The sequence below is a fragment of the Esox lucius genome, chromosome 10 (assembly GCF_011004845.1).
Source record: "Esox lucius isolate fEsoLuc1 chromosome 10, fEsoLuc1.pri, whole genome shotgun sequence".
NCBI lineage: Eukaryota > Metazoa > Chordata > Actinopteri > Esociformes > Esocidae > Esox > Esox lucius.
In genome coordinates, this window is record NC_047578.1 from 28,475,663 (window position 1) to 28,489,383 (window position 13,721).

A 13,721-nucleotide genomic window follows, 5' to 3' on the forward strand; every position below is an offset into this window, starting at 1 on the left:
ACACAATAAAATATTAGAAATTGCTGCATATTGCATTTTAGATTTGTTTTTGTATACTATGTGCAAGGAATAAAAAACAAATGTCTGAGAAAAACAGTTTCTTTTATTGGCACAAGTCTATGCTATGCCCGCTATATTATAGTACACAGTTCATTGGAAGCCTACATTATAACTGTTCACTGCCCTTCTCTTATAAGAGCATTACACCAATACATTTGTTCCTTTATAGAACCAGCTTGAAAACATTTTTCTTAGCAATGATTTAGTAGTGTATGACTTGCTCAGTTGTTCAATTGTAATAAACATTCAGTTCATGAAAACAACATTGTACTTAACAAATTTGAAGGCATTTCAACATAATCTGTTGTAACGCAACCATCAATGAAAGCGGTCTTCTCTTTCTTCAGACCAGTAGTACCAGATTCTGAGTGAGTTAAGCGAGAGTAGAGCACCTTTCCATACAGCTGTCAGTGCGCAAGATATACAGTAACTATTTGCGTCATGGTGAGTCACTGGTAGGGCTGCACAATATGGACAAAACAATCATATTGTGATTTATTTTGCTAGACATTTGACTGAAATAACCACTCGTTTCAACCAAGGTATGCAGCAAAGCATTTGTTAAGCCACAACACGCACAACCTTGAGGCGGATGGGCTACAACAGCAGAAGACCCCACCGGGTACCACTCATCTCCACTACAAATAGGCTACAAATAGGAAAAAGAGGCTACAATTTGCATGAGCTCACTAAATTTGGACAGTTGAAGACTGGAAGTATGTTGCCTGGTCTGATGAGTCTCGATTTCTGTTGAGACATTCAGATGGTAGAGTCAGAATTTGGCATAAACAGAATGAGAACATGGATCCATCATGACTTGTTACCACTGTGCAGGCTGGTGGTGGTGCAATGGTGTGGGGGATGTTTTCTTGGCACACTTTAGACCCCTTAGTGCCAATTGGGCATCGTTTAAATGCCACAGCCTACCTGAGCATTGTTTCTGACCATGTCCATCCCTTTATGACCACCATGTACCCATCCTCTGATGGCTACTTCCAGTAGGATAATGCACCATGTCACACAGCTCGAATCATTTCAAATTGGTTTCTTGAACATGACAATGAGTTCACTGTACTGAAATGGCCCCCACAGTCACCAGATCTCAACCCAATAGAGCATGTTTGGGATGTGGTGGAACGGGAGCTTCGTGCCCTGGATGTGCATCCCACAAATCTCCATCAACTGCAAGATGCTATCCTATCAATATGGGCCAACATTTCTAAGGAATGCTTTCAGCACCTTGTTGAATAAATGCCACGTAGAATTAAGGCAGTTCTAAAGGCGAAAGGGGGTCAAACACAGTATTAGTATGGTGTTCCTAATAATCCTTTATGTTAGTGTATAATTTTTGGTAAAAACTCAACTCGTCGTGTTTGGAGGAGAAAGAATGCTGAGTTGCATCCAAAGAACACCCAACCTCCTGTGAAGCATGGGGGTGGAAACATCATGCTTTGGGGCTGTTTTTCTGCAAAGGGACCAGGACGGCTGATCTGTGTAAAGGAAAGAATGAATGGGGCCATGTATCGTGAGATTTAGAAAACCTCCTTCCATCAGCAAGAGCATTGAAGATGAAACATGGCTGGGTCTTTCAGCATGACAATGATCCCAAACACACCGCCCGGGCAACGAAGGAGTGGCTTCGTAAGAAGTATTTCAAGGTCCTGGAGTGGCCTAGCCATTCACCAGATCTCAACCCCATAGAAAATCTTTGGAGGGAGTTGAAAGTCTTTGTTGCCCAGCGACAGCCCCAAAACATCACTGCTCTAGAGGTGATCTGCATGAAGGAATGGGACAAAATACCAGCAACAGTTTGTGAAAACCTTGTGAAGACTTACAGAAAACATTTGACCTCTGTCATTGCCAACAAAGGGTATATAACAAAGTATTGAGATGAACTTTTGTTATTGACCAAATACTTATTTTCCACCATAATTTACCAATAAATTAATAAGAAATCCTGTGATTTTTTTTTTTTTTTTCTCGTTATGTCTCTCATAGTTGAAGTGTACCTATGATCAAAATTACAGGAATCTCTCATCTTTTTAAGTGGGAGAACTTGCACAATTGGTGGCTGACTAAATACTTTTTTGCCCCACTGTTACTGTTCATTTTTGTGGGAGGTTTTAAACTCATGCGACACGCCTGTCATACCTCACCCAAATCTGGCCAAGTGTGGTAGATTAGCCGGGGCGGTGCAGATTACTTTCTATTGAAAGAAATGTACTTTTTGCGGTCCCTGGTGTGAACGAGGCTCATTAGAATTTGCTGTTCAGAGTGCCTGCACAAATAACATAGCGTTTCCCTGACTTGCGTGCTTTTTTTTTTTTTTATAGTGTTGTTGTGGCTGTTACTTTCATTAGTTATTGGTCCATCCTGTAATTGGGATATTTTATGAATACTCACTTAAACTCAATTTTAATAAACTGGGATGAGTGAGAGGCATGTTCAGAGTAACGTATTGACCGATTTGAGACATACGGCTGGGCATTTGGATTGTTAATGTTAATTTGTCTTAAAATAGCCAAGCAAAACTGGGGAAGACCTGTGGTAGCTGTGGTGTAGATTTGTTTGGACTGACATGATTGTGCGGTTTGCTTGCCAGGCTCCTACCTTATTAATTATAATTTGAATTATTATTTTCAAGGCAAACAGATTCTAAAATACAGTTCTAATTAATTGTATATTAATACCAATATGATTATTGGATGGCACACCAGTATACCAGACAACACTACTTCAAAGATATATATTTGTTAACACTCCTTTATTGGACAGGAATATGGGGAAAGATGGAAGACTTTTTAGTTAGAGTAGTGGGCCAAATTCTAATCCATCCTTCACCGGTACATGTGAGACAGACTTTTGAGCCATCCTATGCCACAATTTTGACATCAAATCTTAATCTGTATTTCTCGACTGCAAGTTCTTCAGGGTGAATAAGCCTACGATATTCACATGGTGCTTATTGTGTAGGTACTGTTTATGTAGGTCAGGACAGGCAAAGATGCAAACGTCTGTGTGGGTTTGCTTGCAGTCCATCTAAAGAAAGCAGGAGGAGGAAAATAGGAAGTTGGTTAGCCATCCACATCTAACTGGCTGCCCACCTGTTCAGATACAGTTGTTTTTTTCTTAAGTATAATTTCCGGAGTAGTTCAAGTCATTTCCAGCTTCGGGTTTAGATTTAGGTTAAGAGTTAACCAACAATTTAGGTTTAGATTTCAGGTTAAGGTTGAGGAGTAAGGGTCATGTTAAGAAAATAGTATTTTCAATGGGACTACTAGTTTTGGTTCCCACAGGATAAGTAAAACCAAGAGTGTGTGTGTGTTTGTGTGTTCATGAGCAGATGTTTGTGTGAGCGTGTGAAAGTTGAGTCAGATCAGTCTGGTCACACCTGTTTTTCCTCTTGACCGCATGGTCTGCGTTGCCATGGAGAAGTGGCAGTCGCATGGGTGATGTCACTATGGCAATGACACACATGGGAGGGATCACCAGGGGACAAAGGATCACAGACAGTACAATCCCAGTTGCGTTTTGATATTGTATCGTTGTATTGCATGTTTGCGTTTCTGCACCAAAACTGAGTTTTCCCTCACTGCTTGTTCTCACTCTTCCTTATATTGTCTGTCCTTCTGCAGCAGAGTTGAGCAAGGATTTTGGAACATCGAATCACAATACATATGGAATAATGAGAATCGCAATACTTATTATATTGGTAACTAGGCTAAGTATCGTAATAAAATTATATTGTGAGGCCCATGGCAAGTCCCTTTTTTTTATCATTTTTTGACTTCATATTTTTTATTAATTAAATTCTACACCACGAAGATATGCTGAGGCCAAGGGGTCTTGGCCTCAGCAAAGACACACAACAGAAGAAGTTGGTGGTAAGATGCCCTGAGACTTTCCGTAACCAGAAAGCCGAATTGCGTTGATAGTTTACTTTCCCTCCCCACCTGAGCCCCTCCTTAAGTCCTTGGTACCAAACCTATAGTTGAAGCAGGAAAGTCTAGAGCCAACATTAGCATAAATCAGAAGTGTCCTGGTTACCAGGGCAAGGCACCAGTGGAAATGTGGCATTACAGTTGAGTGCTGTCTTATGGCAGTAATCTGTAATGTGAATTATTAATGGTATTTATCTCATAGACATAATACTAACTTCTTAATCTAAACACATCTAGATTTGATGTTTTCTAACAGATGGCTTACGTCTCTTTTCCACAGTGGGTGTCATATCTTTGGTGTGGGCGCCAGTGTAGGCTTGCACAATCAGGCACAATCTGAGTCATAATTGTGGGGAATGTGTATACTTTTGTGACGTCATGGTTACCGGAGATGTTTCTGACAAAGGTGAAATGAAAGAGCTTTAGTTGAGCATTGTAGTAGTGTTCATCAATTTGGAGGATTACTCTAAGTGTATTACTGATGGTTATGGAAATTTTAAATACCATTTGTAATCTGGGATTGCCTGGCATTCATGCTGTGGAGTCTGTTCTGCTGTGACATGGAATCCTTTTATAAACCATAACATTTGGAAATAGAATTGATCTCAGGCTGAAACATGGAATGTGTTCAGTAGCTGATGCAGTGCGAGGCATCCAGCTGCATTCAATGGATACAGAAGCCAACAAGTCTGTGACCTTCAAAGCAAAGCTCAAAGAGTGTCTGTATGAATGGCAGATAGTGTGTGTTGTTGTATTTTTGTCACCTGAATCATGAGCTTTGTTTTGTGGGTATCTGTGCTACACATTCTAGTCTATCTTAGGTCTAAGGGGTTAGGTTAACAATTTTTGCTTGTGTGACTACTAGTTAATAATGCTAGTGCTCAACTAGTGCAGATACATGCTAGATAACTAGTTCACACAGCAACTAATTCTGGATGTAATTCCACAACTGATGCTGTTGGTGGTGCTAATACACCATTCTCTATGGCACAGCATCTTTCAATTTGGTGCCTGTTAATTTGATACATTTTAAAAGCTGCTATTCAAATAGTCATGCTAACTGCAATCATTTGATTTGCCAGTAACTATGACATTACAGCCCTATTTATTACTATTGGGAATGTCACCACAAAACACCATAAGTGTCCATGGTACTGGGGAGATTTTTTTTATTTTTCTGTTCCATCACCACTTTGTGTGATATTAGACTTTTCAGCATTGTTATAACCATGTTAATCAACCCTGCTTTTCATCAGAAGAACTACCACTTCCTATCTTCTGTTTGATATTGTCCTTTCATTTACTCTCCGATAGAAACGCTTGCTTGCTCTCTTTCTCTCCATCTGTTTTCTTGCCTCTCTTCCCCCCACAGCCTCTTTTTGAGAAGTACACTTTTTTACAGTCTCTTTGTTTCTCTCTTGTCTTTCTAGGAGATGTTGGGGCCCAAGCCCTGTTCACAGTGCCACGGCGGCCTGGTTTTGGCACCATGGGGAAGCCTATCAAGCTTCTGGCAAACTGCTTCCAGGTGGATATACCCAAGATGGACGTATACCTCTATGAGGTAGACATCAAGCCAGAGAAGTGCCCACGTCGGGTCAACAGGTATATAGCTGGCAGAAACACAAGATCAAACCCGCCCACATATCTCCTGTGTTAGCTTACAAATCATCCTACCAATGGCTGCAGATCTTTCATAATAAAAAATAAATAAAAATAATAGTATAGTAATAATATACACCAATCAGCCATAACATTATGACGCCCTGCCTAATATTGTGTAGGTCCCCCTTTTGCTGCCAAAACAGCCCTGACCTGTCGAGGCATGGACTCCTCTAGACCTCTGCATGTGTGCTGTGGTATCTGGCACCAAGACGTTAGCAGCAGATCCTTTAAGTTCTGTAAGTTGTGAGGTGGGGCCGCCATGGATCGGACTTGTTTGTCCTGCACAACCTACAGATGCTTGATTGTATTGAGATCTGGGAAATTTGGAGGTTAAGTCAAAACCTTGAACACCTTGTTGTGTTCCTCAGACCATTCCTGCTGAAAGAGGCCAATGCCATCAGGGAATACTGTTGCCATGAAAGGGTGCACATGGTCTGCAACAATGCTTAGGTAGGTGGTACGTGTCAAAGTAACATCCACATGAAGGGCAGGACCCAAGGTTTCCCAAGGTTTGCCCAAAGCATCACACAGCCTCTGCCGGCTTGCCTCCTTCCCATAGTGCATTCTGGTGTCATGTGTTCTCCAGGTAAGCGACGCACACGCACCCGGCCATCCACGTGATGTAAAAGGAAACATGATTCATCAGACCAGGCCACCTTCTTCCATTGCTCCATGGTCAAGTTCTGATACTTACGTCCCCATTGTAGGCACTTTTGGCAGTGGACAGGGGTCAGAATGGGCACCCTGAGTGGTCTGCGGCTATACGCAACAGACTGCGAAGCACGGTGTTCTGACACCTTTCTATCAGTACCAGCATTAACTTTTTCAGCAATCTGAGCTACAGTAACTCGTCGGTTGGATCGGACCACACGGGCCAGCCTTCGCTCCCCATGTGCATCAGTGAGCCTTGGCCGCCCATGACCCTGTCGCCGGTTCACTGCTTTTCCTTCCTTGGACCACTTTTGATAGGTACTGACCACTGCAGACTGGGAACAACCCACAAGGGCTGCAGTTATGGAGATGTTCTGACCCAGTCATCAAGCCATCTCAATTTGGCCCTTTTCAAAGTTGCTCAGATCCTTACGCTTGTCCATCTTTCCTGCTTCTAACACATCAACTTTGAGGACAGCATCACGTGGTCAAAGAAAATACAATACTGTTTTTAACAAACATATTTACATTCACTCTATGACCAAAAGTATGTGGACACCCCAACTTAATATTGAGTTCAGGTGTTTCAGCTAGCTGCCCGCATTTTCCAATTGAAAATGCCGCATTGTTCCAGTGGTACGATTGTGTTTGCCAATCCAAGTTGAGTATTTTATAAGGCTAATCGATCATTAGCAATTTTGCAATTGTAAGCCCCACTGAAAATAGTTGTGCTGATGAAAGCAATAACAGTATCTTCAGCATTAGCGTTTATGGGTTTGATTACAGGCTCAAAACGTGCCATTAGAACACAGGAATGATGGTTGCTGATAATGGGCCTCTGTACGCCTATGTAGATATTTCATTGTAAATCAGCCATTTCCATCCGATCCTGCATCAGCTGATGCGTTGCTGACCAATTGCAACTCAGGTTTCCTGGTTGAACTGGCTACACAAATTTCAGACAAAAACACATTAGTTTAACCATTCATTGGAGAAATTATGCACTGCTCCTCTAGGGTAAACTCATTGCCATCATGCAACAACAGCAAGCAAAAACAAATATGATGCACAGTGGCCAGGAAAACTCCCTTGCAAGGCCAAAACCTAGGAAGAAGCCTAGAGAGGAGCCAGGGGTGGCCAGACCTCCTCTAGCTGTACCGGGTGAAGAGTAAGAGGACATGGTCTTTGGCCACAACAACAGTCAGCATGGACAGATGACCAGCAGGTCAATCCATGAAAACAGCCATGTCCAGAATCTTTTAGCAGGACTCTAGCTCGTCCACAGCGCCAGGTGGACAAGGACAGAGATGGGCTGCAGCGACGCAGGAATCAGGCAGCAACCAACAGCAATGTGATTTAAATGTGGAGTATGAACTTTGAGACAACTCTTGACGTTAGCTGAGTGGGAAGATTTATAACATTTTTTTTTTATAATCCAGTTTTTCTGGATTTTCTGTTGTTATTCTGTCTCTCACTGTTCAAATAAACCTACCATTAAAATTGTAGGCTGATCATTTCTCTGTCAGTGGGCAAATGTACAAAATCAGCAGGGGATCAAATACTTTTTTCCCTCACTGTACCCATCAAGGCGAAAAATCATGTCCCCGCAGAATCAACACTGAACCACATCATAAAAACCGCATCTGTGGAAGGAATACACACGAGACAACTCTGGAAAGAAGTCCAGCAGTATGCTCTGTTTTACCACCAAGATCAGGGCCGATGCCGGCCCCAAGTCACCGGGGCAAGCAGCAGCAGGCTGAAGCAGCAGACCAGTCCCCGACGTATTATCCCCCTGAAACTGCAGCACAGTGTCAACCCTGAGAACCCATGGATACAGCACTTCCTCCCGGGTCTTTAGCGTGGCCCACCCCGTCTCAGGAGGATGGAAGCCCCAAAAACTTCCAGCGAAGGTGGGTGAAGTCACTGCATGAACACCGAACCCGACACATGGCCTTCAGCAGGAAATCGAAAGAACCCTTTGTGACAGATGCCAATAGTAGTGCTACCACTAGGCACCGTAAAGATCACCAACACTGGTCGCCACTCACGCATGATACTGTTCTGATCTGTTCGACACTCGCTGCATTGGAACAATATTCTGAGATGTGTTCCAAAACACTAATGGTCACATGACGCCAGGTGTTAAAAGATCACGTGTTATTGGACGAAACCTGTGAAGTTACATCACAAACAATTAACTGTCTCAGGTTTTGAAAACCAGGTTCAATACAAACAACTTAGTGGTGTCAATTTTTTTGCAAGTTAGCCTATTTGGTAGTAACCATAGAAATGTTCTGTCATCTATGGCAATAACTCTTTCAGTACACACGGTTGCCTTTACTTAACACCTTATTACCAATTTTAGCAACTGTAGAAACGTTTCATTTTGAATTACTTCACTAGTGGGGTAGTGCCTAGTGTCGCAGACTAGTGAGCAAGGCGACCCCAGTTCAAATCTGGATGGTCTTCAGGTATTTTTCATTAATAAAACATTATTTGTTGTTGTTCAAATAATGTCTCATTTACTGTAAAAGGAATAAGAATAGAAATGAAACCCTATTTCTCCCACACACCTTAATCATCCATTACATTATAATGGAGGAATGTTTAAATGAAAAGCAAGCTGGCAAGGCAAGAGAAAAGCGGGATACGAACCCCACATATTTTCTAACAGTATGGGAAAATACGTCTCTATGAACACTGAACATCTGAATTTTATTTCTAACCAGCAGATGTCACTGTTGACATCGTTTCGAAAAAGCTTCGACACAAATGTTTCGATTGTCTCGGTGTTTCAGAGTCGTTCTGCCCATCACTAGATGACAGCGAAAATTACTCTGGCGATGTACCCGCATGCTAGTACAAACATTAACTTCCAACTGAGTGAGTAACCTGACGATTAAATAGGCATGGTGATAGGAGCGATCCTGGATCAGCTGGCGCATTGCTGACCAATTACCACTCGGGTTTCCTAGCTGAACTGGCTACGCTAATTAAGCATGTCTACACAGTATTTTTTATCAATGAGATGTTGTTTTAATGGAAGGAACATTAGCCTTTCTTTCAAAAACAAGGACATTTCTGAGTGACCCCAAACTTTTTAATGGTACTGTATATAGAAGATGCCACTACCCAGGAGTAGTTTACAAATCAAACACACAATCAATGTGGAAGCTATTCTAGGCATAGGTGCTAACAGCACTTGAGTGAATATTGTGTGATCTACTAAAAATGTAATGTAGATAGACTCGGATATCTCTTATGTCATGTACACTACCAGTCAAAAGTTTTGGGTATGTGTCCAAAGGTTTGACTTGTAATGTATATCATGTTGCCGCAAGTCATCAATCCACTCCCTTTGAAACTTGGTAATTGAGATACTGTATAATGATCCTATTAACTTTATTGCATATAAACAAAATATTATACATACATTTTGTTAATCACAGAACTCCCAGACTGCATCTTTTAAAGAGGTGGGCCTTTTTTGAAGATTACACATTAATGTCAAACGTTTATTCTGGAGATTTAAGAGGAATTTGTTAACATCAACACATTTGATGAATTTTTTGTCAGATATAAATCTACACAGGGCAGACCCACACAAGCCAGCAGAGACACCAAAGGCCCATCCTATGGTAAAAGAGGGTGAGATTGGCCCCTCCACTTCCCCTCACTCTCCGGCAAAGGGAAAAGGAGGCTAACGAGTAGGAGAAAGGAGTTAGGAGTTTCACTGGGCTGGGGAAAAGTCACATAATCCAAGTGCTGAATGGATAAATTGCTGAGGATGTAATCCAGATGGTAGCAGGGCAACAGACCAAAAGGCAGCATATGGCAGGAGGGTTCCAAAGAAGATGACTAGCAGTAAGTTTGTTAACGTAACTGTTTAACTCAAAGACAAACAAATACTATTATAATTTAATTTTGTATAAAATTATTACATCAAAATCCTTAAAAATTATTTCAAAAAGGAAAGAAAAAAAGGGTATAGCAAACATCACATATACATTACACCCATTCTGTTGGAATTGTTAAGCATCTCATATAGAAAGGGTCGCTAAATTTGCGTTAACAAAACCGATATGAATTGTATACAATTCATATGAATTGTTCATATGAATTGTCCTCAGTATCTCTCTTACCTACCACAAAGACCAAACATGTTGCATTGTTGATTAAATTGTCTTTCAGGGAGGTGGTTGACTCCATGGTGAAGCACTTCAAAGTAACCATATTTGGGGACCGAAGGCCAGTCTACGATGGGAAAAGAAGCCTCTACACAGCTAACCCACTACCAGTAGCCACAGCAGGGGTGAGGTGCACAATGTAGTCCATACCATTTTTTAAATAATAATTGACAGCTCAATTGTGCATGCACAAATGTCTAGTCTTGGTTCTAGGCTTTGCATTATCATTTGGAATCGTGTGCTGGTGTCTGGCAACATGAGGTCCAAAGAAGTCTCAATGCAAGTGATGTTGTTATGAAGCACATGAATCAGAATAAAGTTCAGAGAAATATCAAAAACATTAGGCATACCCAAATAAACTGTTTGGTACATCTGCTAACACACTTCCTGAGTGTGTAATACATTTTCTAAAACTTATGAACACTCTCCTTAAAACTCACAACATATTGATAAAAACCCAGAATACTCACACAAAATGAAACATTATAAACCAATATTATGTGGCATATAATCTATAATGCAGTTGATAATGCTGAGAGGAGTTTAAAACAGCATTATGAATCAATAACTATAAAGGTGTTTCAAAATGTCCCCTTTGAATTTTACGCTTTGCGTATTTAGTCAGCCACCAATTGTGCAATTTCTCCCACTTAAAAATATGAGAGAGGCCTGTAATTTTCATCATAGGTAGACTTCAACTATGAGAGACAAAATGAGGAAAAAATATCCAGAAAATCACATTGTAGGATTTTTTATGAATTTATTGGTAAATTCCTCATTAAAATAAGTATTTGGTCTCCTACAAACAAGCAAGATTTCTGGCTCTCTCAGACCTGTAACAACTTATTTTTCTATTAATGGCACCTGTTTGAACTCGTTATCAGTATAAAAGACACCTGTCCACAACCTCAAACAGTCACACTCCAAACTCCACTATGGCCAAGACCAAAGAGCTGTCAAAGGACACCAGAAACAAAATTGTAGAGCTGCACCAGGCTGGGAAGACTGAATCTGCAATAGGTAAGCAGCTTGGTGTGAAGAAATCAACTGTGGGAGCAATTATAAGAAAATGGAAGACACAATGATAATCTCCCTTGATCCGGGGCTCCACGTAAGATCTCACCCCGTGGGGTCAAAATTATCACAAGAACGGTGAGCAAAAATCCCAGAACCACACGGGGGGATCTAGTGAATGACCTGCAAAGAGCTGGGATCAAAGTAACAAAGGCTACCATCAGTAACACACTACGCCGCCAGGGACTCAAATCCTGCAGTGCCAGACGTGTCCCCCTGCTTAAGCCAGTACGTGTCCAGAGAGCATTTGGATGGTCCAGAAGAACTTTGGGAGAAAGTCAGATGAAACCCAAAAAAAATGTTTGGGTAAAAACTCAACTCGTCGTGTTTGGAGGAGAAAGAATGCTGAGTTGCATCCAAAGAACACCATACCTACTGTGAAGCATGGGGGTGGTAAGATCATGCTTTGGGGCTGTTTTTCTGCAAAGGGACCAGGACAACTGATCCGTGTAAAGGAAAGAATGAATGGGGCCTTGTATCGTGAGATTTTGAGTGAAAACCTCCTTCCATCAGCAAGGGCATTGAAGATGAAACGTGGCTGGGTCTTTCAGCATGACAATGATCCCAAACACACCGCCCGGGCAACGAAGGAGTGTCTTCGTAAGAAGTATTTCAAGGTCCTGGAGTGGCCTAGCCATTCACCAGATCTCAACCCCATAGAAAATCTTTGGAGGGAGTTGAAAGTCTTTGTTGCCCAGCGACAGCCCCAAAACATCACTGCTCTAGAGGTGATCTGCATGAAGGAATGGGACAAAATACCAGCAACAGTTTGTGAAAACCTTGTGAAGACTTACAGAAAACATTAACAAAGGGTATATAACAAATTATTGAGATTAACTTTTGTTATTGACCAAATACTTATTTTCCACCATAATTTACCAATAAATTAATAAGAAATCCTGTGATTTTATGGATTTTTTTTTTTCTCGTTATGTCTCTCATAGTTGAAGTGTACCTATGATCAAAATTGCAGGACTCTCTCCTCTTTTTAAGTGGGAGAACTTGCACAATTGGCGGCTGACTAAATACTTTTTTGCCCCACTGTTACTGTTCATTTTTGTGGGAGGTTTTGCAGTGTAATTCTCCAACACTTAAAATGTAGCCCAAGATGACGGGAAAAGGTGTTTCTACACAGGTTTATATGAAGGACCAAACCTGCCCAAATTATAAATAAATAAATGTATCAATAAATATATTTATACATACAAATATAATAATAAATATATTAATCAATATTATTTCCCTATTTAATTCCTTGATAATTAATTTCTGTATTTACTTTTACATTAATTTCCATAATCTTATATTTTGTATATATTTATTTTTGTATATTTTTAGGTAATCTTTTATTCCTGTATTTATTTATTTACATATTCTTTTATTTCTGTATTTATTTATTTCTGTATTTCCTTGTCCTTAAGCTAATGAGGGTGTGAGACTTTAACAGTCAGATGTAGCATTGAAGCCCAGAGCGGCAGATAGAATCAGACTGTGAAAATGGTGAGTGCTGTTTTAGATTCTTGGCACGTCCCCATGTTGCCAGTCACTCTTCCTAGTTTAAGCACATGCATCGTTTGTTCATAGGTGACATGAATATGGTATCGAAAAACACAGCAAAATATAGGCTACGAGAACGGCATGTCTTCACGTGTCTTTCCCAGGAATCATGGCATTGAAAAAGTTTTCCAAAAACTCCTCTTGGTTTTTCTATAGGCTTACTGTCATACATTTGACACTGGTCAAAGTAGTATCCACTCTCAATTGTCAACCATCCATCACACATCCTTGGGAAGGGTCTTTTTCTAAAGGGGAGACCTCAAAGTGTTCCATGATTTAATGGTATGATTTGGATGTTCCAAAAAATATGGATCTAGATATTCAGGGTTTGCCCTAACTTCATGCCTGTCTCACGGCTCAGTGATTTATCCTTTAGTTTGTTTGCAGTTTGGCTGGCTATTTTTTTATGACAACAGCAGCAGCCTTACCAAAACTTTCTAACAATTTTTGCAATGTAAAAACAAAAGTTATTGTTCACTGGTGCTTTCTCCCTACTACCGGTAAACGCTGCCTTGTGTACAGTTCTCTTGAGACAGTCTGTGTGGTATTATATGGTGCGTTCCATTTGTACTCCGAGGTCGGACTT

The 13,721-nt window shown here is 40.8% G+C and overlaps 1 protein-coding gene across 3 annotated transcripts in view; it reads left to right on the top strand.

Moving 5' to 3' along the window:
- ago3b (argonaute RISC catalytic component 3b) overlaps positions 1-13,721 on the top strand; it is a 73,170-nt gene that overhangs the window by 21,944 nt on the left and 37,505 nt on the right. Inside the window, exons 2-3 of one of the 3 annotated variants that reach the window (XM_013132700.4) lie at positions 5,432-5,603; positions 10,509-10,629. In XM_013132700.4, the coding sequence (XP_012988154.1) occupies positions 5,432-5,603; positions 10,509-10,629 (293 nt within the window). Of the gene's footprint in view, positions 1-5,431; positions 5,604-7,924; positions 8,228-9,900; positions 10,182-10,508; positions 10,630-13,721 lie in introns of those variants that run through there. The other 2 variants (XM_029122678.2, XM_020044716.3) reach the window with 2 other exon arrangements.